At 37.1% G+C, this 8,398-nt stretch overlaps 1 protein-coding gene across 4 annotated transcripts in view; it reads right to left on the bottom strand.

Annotated features, from left to right (window-relative positions):
• Positions 1 to 246: 246 nt before the first annotated feature.
• The window catches only part of GPD2 (glycerol-3-phosphate dehydrogenase 2), a 246,551-nt gene continuing 238,399 nt past the window's right edge, over positions 247 to 8,398 (bottom strand). For all 4 annotated transcript variants that reach the window (XM_081580561.1, XM_081580576.1, XM_081580560.1 and 1 more), the window contains one exon: positions 247 to 719. In XM_081580561.1, the coding sequence (XP_081436687.1) occupies positions 659 to 719 (61 nt within the window). In that variant the 3' untranslated portion in view covers positions 247 to 658. The remainder of the gene's footprint in view (positions 720 to 8,398) is intronic.

The following is an 8,398-nucleotide window of genomic DNA, read 5'->3' on the forward strand; positions in this document are numbered from 1 at the left end:
TATATGCATGTGTGTGTGCTAAGTTGCTCAGCCGTGTCCAACTCTTCAACCCCATGGACTGTAGCCCACCAGGCTCCTCTGTCCATGGGGTTCTCCAGGCATGAATACTGGAGTGGGTTGCTGTGCCCTCCTCCAGGGGATCTTCATAAAATAAACATGTTTTTAAAATTAAAAAACAACAAAACCAAACCAAGAAAAAATTCTAAAATGAAAATTCTGAAACAAAGGAGAATTATACCAACTATGTTGACATATCACAACAGTGGTAAGGAATCTTTATTCTTTCATGTGCATTTTATGTTTTTCTTTTACAGTTCCAGAAATCTCTGCATTTGAAAAGTAGAACAGAAACTTTTTATCAGTCAAACTTGCACTGCATTTGGGTGATTTTATACAGGTTTTATTTCCTTCACCCAGAGCTCCCTGGAGTTTTATGGCAGGAGGATGAAATGATCTTGGCCCTCAGGAGAATTACAGACACTTGAGGCAGCAGGAGCAGGGCCTGAGCACAGGCCTGAGATGCAGGTGTTCAGATTCCAATTCCAGACTTCAGGAGGCTTGCTGGGTGCCCTTGGGCAAGTCACCTTGCCTCTACTCCCTTACTGCTAAAGGGAGGGGATTAATCCTCAGTTCCTCAGGCAGCAAGCAGATTAAGTAATTAGAAATCTAAAGTCTCTTCCTCTGTAACCTTTAGGAGATGAGAATTTAGCCAAAGGATTCTTAAGTGTGTTAAAAAACAAAAACAAAGAAAACAGTATGAGAACTACACAAAATGGAAATTTAGACATCATTACAAAAGAATTCAAGAGACTACCACTTTATTTTACCTAAGCAGAAAAAAAAATGATTTCAGGACACATATTATTTTCAAATAAAATCTCGTTTCTTCTCTGTGTCTGTCTGTCTCTCTCTCTTTCAAACACACATAAACACATGATACCCTTCCCTCATCCCTTCATTCATTTCTATTTAAAAGTATTTCACTTCTGTGGTCACAAAATAGGAAACTTCTAAAGAAAATCATCAGTTTTAAAACAATGTTTGAAATAATTAGGTTACAAATTCTGGAGCCCTTTAATGTGGCTGCAGTTCTATAACTATCTGTGCCTTCCATGTATGGCCCTATTAAATGTACCAGGCACCAATGTTGCAGGCTGTCAAGAAGCAAAATGAAAAATAGTTTTAATAGCTGCTCTTTGACCTGTTTTATATTTTATGTCAATTATAACAGCACACAACCATGCATAATTATGAAGCATAGATGCATTAAAATGTACACATAATTTGTGTTCTTATGGCAACCATTGCATTAGACTCTAGAAAACAAACCTATTGTTATAAGTCATTTACACATTAATATATTAGTATTAAATATCGAAGACAGATTTGTCTATCCATCTGTTTTAAATCATTATAAGTAAATATATCTTTTGGAGGGGTGGACAAAATCTCTACATAAATGCACTGTAGGTGCCATCTGCAACATATATTATAATACAGAGTTTAGCACCATCGTGCATAGCAACTTCACAAAGACAGTGCCATGTGATTGTCATTTGAATGTCATTTTTAAAAAATGATCTGGTATATGGACAGAAGGAGAAAAATTTTTTTCTGGCACTGCCATAAAAATTCCTTCATTTGACTATCTTGTGGCTTTTGGATTTCTTTCTTAAAAGCTTATATTCTTCCAAGGATAAGAGGAAAATAATTATTGTAATGCTAGGTAAATAAATTTAAAAATTTTTTTTCTATTGTAAAATCATTAAAATACCAAGGAAAAGAACTGGTTTAAAATATCTGATGAATCACAACAGCAACCCTGAGGATCAAGTGACCAAACCAGAAAATGACCTTTCCACACTACAGATGCCAGAATGCAGGGATTTTTCAAGAACAATTATGTATCTCTAGTTTTGACTTTTCAGCATTCTCACGATTTTATGGATATACAGAGAGGCTGCTAGGGTGGAGGACACAAAAGAATGATGCCAAATAAGAAACAGAAAACAGACTTCCTGACTCTTAAGTTTTTTCATTTAGTATCTTCTTGCTGTTAAATTTGGAAGAAGCAAGTCTCCACTATCCTGTCAATTTTAACCGTTTCCCTAGCCCTGAGCAACTTTTTCAGCTATCTGTCCACCATACCTGCTCTCAGAATCAGGTCTGTCCAGAGGAAAAATCAAGGGGTGGTGTTGAAGGCTGAAGGTGGAGGGTGGTTGTTGTTATTTAATTGCTCAGTAGTATCTGACTCTTTGGAGACCCTGTGAACTGGAGTGAGTTGCCATTTCCCTCTCCAGGGGATCCTCTAGAACCAGAAATTGAACCCACGTCATTTGTTTCTCCTGCATTGGCAGGTAGATTCTTTACCACTGAGCCAGGGTTGGGAGGTTGTTGGTAGCAAAGACCTGCTTCCCCCGAGTCCTGGCTGAAACCACCCACTATTTGAATTTCTCTTGAATTCACTCTGAGTGACCACATTGCTCTCTTTTGGGTGACCAGCAAGAAACAGAATAATTTTAAACACACATTTCTGAGGCTTAATCTGAGGTGTTTCACTCCTCTATTGTTTCTTTTGTTAAATGTCTGTAAGCATAGATGTTCAGAATGTTTATTTCATTTCCACATAACTAGACTTTGAGCTCAGAGGCTTTTCTGGGATGACTTGCATCTTCAGTGACTATTCAATTCACTACTATGCTGAGCAATTTATAGGTTTTATATCCATCTACATTTATAGGTGTTATATCCAACATCAAGCGAGTTATAGGTGTTGATCAGATATTTTTAAACTTTAATTTGTTTCCATTAGAGAATTGTTACCTTTCTCTGGAATCTTGAAAATATTTGTCTTTAATTGGTTGTGTTTAATTTTAAGTGTTTGGAAGAGAACTGAAATATCTGGCTTTTAAGGAGATTTTTAACTTGTGACGCTACAGAAAGAAAAATTGCTCTGTACCAATATTGTTGTTATTGAGTCGCTAGGTCATGTCCAACTTTCATGGACTGTAGCCTGCCAGGCTCCTCTGTCCATGAGATTTCCCAGGCAAGAATACTGGAATGGGTTGCCATTTCCTTCTCCAGGGGATCTTCCCGATCCAGGGATTGAACCTGTGTCTTCTGCATTAGCAGGTGGATTCATTACCACTGAGCCATCAGGGAAGCCTCTGTTCTGATATAGCTGATTCTTATTACTTAAACAGTAAAGAGAACAGCTTTCTAAGGAGAGATACTAATGGAGGAAAACAGAAACAAAGCAGATAGATGGCTATGGCTAGAGACAGAAGAGATGGAACTTAGCAATGGAACAGAAGGACAGAATGAGAAAGGTTCTAATGAACTTCAACCCTAAATTTCCAGAAAGAGCTGCCAAAATTAAAATGGTGGGTGTACATGGGGATTTATGCCTCTGACCCTCAATAGTGAAAAGTTCCTCTGGATAGTTCTGGGGTATGTCATGGGGCCACACCTGAGGCTGTAAGTGTTCCATGAAGAAGATTTTGAGTCCCAGTAGTCACCAAGAATGAGCTGGAGAGGAAGAAATGAAGGAGATCATGGGCCAAACAAGACAGAATGATGTACTCACTTTTTGGAGTGTTGTGTACACTTAATTTAACATCATAGGTTTTTAAATTTTGTGTTAAAAGATCACCAGTTTGAAAAAATGGTTAGTTCTTCATGGGGCAAATTATTCTTCAAGCTGAAAATTATGGAATCAATCCTAGATCACTTATGCATTGTTTTAGCTCTATCTCTTCAAATCCATGTTCTCAGCATTTCATAATTCCCATTTGTTTAACTCACAAACATTTAGAAAATCTGTGATTTGTTCACTCCCATCTACTAAGATGAAGTATTTCAGCTTTTTAAAATTATTAGTGCTTCATTTTAGCCATTTAAAATCTTAAAGGAATCAGTTTTTTGCCTTCTATTATGCTCATATGTGTCATGTGTTGGTTTGACAACACAGTTTCACTAACTTCCAAGGCTGCTTTGTTTTTCTAATTATCCAACCCAGCTAAAATTAACTTTCCAAAATAGCATTCTTTCACATGCCAGTTACAAAATTGACTACAAAGAAAGTTCTATACATTTTGGGGGATAATATTTCAGGCCAAACTATTTGAATTGGTGGCACATCTTTGCCATTATATTTAAGAATCTAAGTAAGATGTCTCTCCAATTTGTCTTATCATGATTCATTTACCCCTAGTGAAATACACTTGTTTTAATTCTGTGTAATGTGACTGTCTCTCTCTTCATTTCCCAATCAACGGCACAAAAACCCTTTAGTTGAAGTAAGACTCCCTTATTTGTTACAGGTAGCAATCCAAATATAGCTTGGTTAAGATCTGCTTGATTCCTTTCGCATTCTAACAAACTTATTTTATGCTATCTTATTTTATTTTATTATTGGAGCACAGTTGCTTTACAATGTCATGTTAGTTTCTACTGTTCAACAAAGTGAATCAATTATATGTCCCCTCCCTCTGGAGCCTCCCTCCCCCTGGCATCTCACCCTTCTAGGTCATCACAGAGCACTGAGCTGAGCGGCCTGTATTATACAGCAGCTTCCCACTAGCTATCTGTTTTACCCATGGTAGTGTGTAAACACTACTCTCCAAACTTGTCCCACTCTCTCCTTCCCCCATGACTAACAATCTGCTTTAATAAAGAAATTTTATTTAAAAACTTATTAATTGCCTTACCTATTGAGAAATTACCAGTTCGACTTCCCCAATTAACACATCAGCCCAGGGCTAGCAAGCAATATTTGCACATTTGGCAGAAATCACCATCTCAGGAGCCTGGCTTCCCCTTGATATTATGAGGGGCCAACATTAACGGCAGTGATTCTGAATTCTCCACTTGGGGAGGCACAAGTGCCAATCTGCTTGGTGCTAAACTTTAGGTTTGACCATTGGCCCCTACAGGCCAGGACCAATCTTCAAGCATAAAGCTTGCAGGGGCACTCTCAGTTCTTCAAGCTTGAGGGAAGGAGACTGGTGCAACATTGTGATGTGTGTTCTAATTTAATTAAACAAATAATTATACAGCTTCTGATCTGAAAGTGACATTTAGGCAAAACTTAATATTTCATCCTGTCTTTAAATATTCTTTAAAATTTACATGAAACCCCAGAGGATTTTTGTATGGCAAAGAAAATATGCTGTGGAACAACAGGCAATTTGGCCTTCAAATTATTTTGAAGTTCATCATCATGAAACAACACATGCATTAGTATATAGTTGTAAATTGCATAAACAATTTCCTATGCATTTTAAAGTTTACTTAATGGAAATCTGGATGTCCATATAAACTCTACAGTTGGATCTGGTGGTGTATTTCAGTGAAATTAGTCCTTTGTCCTAAAGATCTAAAGACTGACATTATTTTTTAGGGAAATCTGGAGTTTCTAGGAGTTTTAGCATTCAAAGTTATCACAACCAAAAAGGTTTATTGAGTGCTGCTATGTGTCAGATTTGTCTAGAATCAAAATATTAACCCACAAGAAATAGCTATTGAGCTTATATTGAGAAAATGTTCCATTTAGCTGCTGATCTTGTAGAAGCAAAAAAGAGACATTCAAATTGATTAAAGAAAAACTCTCTGGCTATAAGCTTTTGTGATTTTATAAAGGCTGAATGAACTTCACAGAATTGGCATAAAAATACTATGGTCCTGATTAAACTGGGATATCCAGAAATGGGGCTTCCCAAGTGGCCCAGTGTGTAAAGAACATGCCTGTCAATGCAGGAGACTTAAAAGATATGGGTTCAATCCCTGAGTCAGGAAGATCCTCTGGAGGAAGGCATGGCAACCCACTCCAGTATTCTTGCCTGGGAAATCCCATGGACAGAGGAGCCTGGCGGCTACCATCCATCAGATCATAGAGTCAGACATGATCGAAGTGACTGAGTATGCGTGCATGAATGCAGAGAAGGCAAGGAAGACTACACCAAACCTCTGTATCTCTGAACCACCAAAAGATAAGGAAAATGAGGCAGTCCTTGTCTGATGTTCTATGCTCCGTCACTTTAGCAGTCTCCAACTCTATGTGACTCTATGCACTGTAGCTGACAACCTCCTTTGTCCATGAGATTTTTCAGGCAAGAATACTGGAATGGGTTGCTATGCTCTCCTCCGGGGATCTTTCAGGCCCAGGGACCGAACCCGTGTCTCCTGCATCTCCTGCATTGCAGGCAGATTCTTTACTGCTGAGCCATCAGGGAGGCCCCCTTGTCTTATACATATGCTAAAAGTCAGATTACTCAAACTACAAGCGGTGATAACATCCAGCGAATCTAGTAATAATTATATAACTCAACATTTGTCATGGGCCTATTTGGTAAGAATGAAAAGGACTTATTCATTTCATTTTGGAACCTCCCTTGCATTTGAACAGAAAATCAGACTGACAAAAGCTCAACATTTGGTTCTGGACCAGCAGACTGCTCCAGGGATAAAAGCACCAGCTATTGTAAAGTCAGACCAGGTTTGGTTGCAGACGACATTGATCTTCAAAGCGCGGCTGGCATTTGGGAGTTTCTGTGACAACTACAGGAAGAGATTTCATTCTTCTTTAACTTGGTGGCCAGCCTGCAAGCTTCTATGGGTGTCTCTTCCCCTTAATCCATACTGTTCAATTGTCAGGAAAGCTTGTAAACAGGAGCCTCCATCAGTTACCTCAGAGTGGTTTGAACAAACTAACATCATAACAAGAGTGTTTATGGAAAAATGCTTAAGCACTGAAGCAGAAAGGGCTTAGCACTGATCAGACCTCTCTTCCACCTTTATTCTTCACTGTTCACATTGAAATGCAAATATCAGCGCAGGGTTTCCACTGGCGTGCCACTCACAAATTGAAAAGCAGTTTTTATCTATGCAAATGTAAGCATGGTAATTGAAGTTAATCAATCAATGCTAGCTTTCACTAAAACCTTGAACATGATTGAATAAAGTAATTATCATTCAGCAGAAAATGATGAAGTTGTAGACAGCATGAACCTTATTAAAGGAGGATTTTGAGTCACAATGGCTTAATTTAGCTAACAGCCCAGCCTTAGCCCAAGCAACATACTACTCTTGCTGCCTAGAATTGTTTTATGATTAAAAAACAACAACAATAATAATGAGGGTGGGGGGAGGTGGAGGTAAGGGTAAAGTAGGATTTTTTTATTATTATTTTCATAGTGCTGGATTAGTAAAAACTACTTGTCATGCTACAAAGGATGAGCCATAATTAACATCTTAAAAAAAAACTCTAAATAGATAAGTGAGCAAAGATCATTATGACATTTTTATATGACCAACAGCAACAACGGGCTCTTAGTATTTATTATTATATTTTTAACACAAATGAATAAAATAAAGTGAGCATCTCAGAAGTCTTTCTAACATATGCATAAAATTAAATTAATATTTCCCTATGCAAAAATAACCTCTTATAATACATAAATCGAATGCTAAACTCTTAAAGTATGATTTCAAGCATAATGTGTATTTTTAATTGACTTACTGCAGTTTCAATAACAGAATATATGCTGCATTTTGCACAGCTTTCAAATACTTCATTTTTCTGGAGTGCCATATATTCAATTACTTGCTTTGATTTACAAAAAAACACTGTCTCCCAAAAAGTGTTTTCATGTTAATTCTAGGGCACTTTCCCCCCAGTTTCTTTATACTTCTATCTATTCTCACTTATGATTTACGTTTTCAAGGCTATAAAACAAAATTATTTAAACCAGAGTTGAATACTGTTGTTGAAAAAATCATTTCAGGTAGCATAAGGGAAATAATCCATCTTTGGAAAATGTAATCAACAGTTTAGTGTGCAACATAATGTAAACTGATTATGGAAAGAGGCTCCATTTAGCTTTTTCCAATGTATTTTTCAAAAACAAGGTTAACTAGCAATATTTAGATTAGAGTAGTCCAGCAGGATATGGTGACTCTTAACAACCTACAGTAATTCTATTGGATTCAATTAGACTGAAAAACTTAGTAATCCTGCTAATATTATTGTACACCCTTAGGGAAGTCACTCCCTCCCCCAACTTCATTTTGGTTGATGCATTTTACATTTGTTTTTTTTCTTTTTGGATAACAATGTGTCAGATTAAATCTATACTCCCAGCTGGAGAGCAAAAAATTATTTTTATTGATTTATTATTTTAGGGTATACAATGCTAGTATTTTTCTCAAACATACATCTTCCTATACCCAAATTTCCTACAGCTTCAGTAAGTGTATCTACCATCAACTGTATTAATAAGTAAGTTACATGACACAAAAATAAATTCTTAAGTTCAAGTAAGCATTGAATGGATTGTAGGAAAAACAGTTCTGGGGTTTTTCCAGCACAGGTTTTCTCTGAATATAATTGTTCTGCCTT

The sequence above is a fragment of the Giraffa tippelskirchi genome, chromosome 3 (genome assembly GCF_054371585.1).
Source record: "Giraffa tippelskirchi isolate mGirTip1 chromosome 3, T2T-mGirTip1v1.2.pri, whole genome shotgun sequence".
In the NCBI taxonomy this organism is placed as follows: Eukaryota; Metazoa; Chordata; class Mammalia; order Artiodactyla; family Giraffidae; genus Giraffa; species Giraffa tippelskirchi.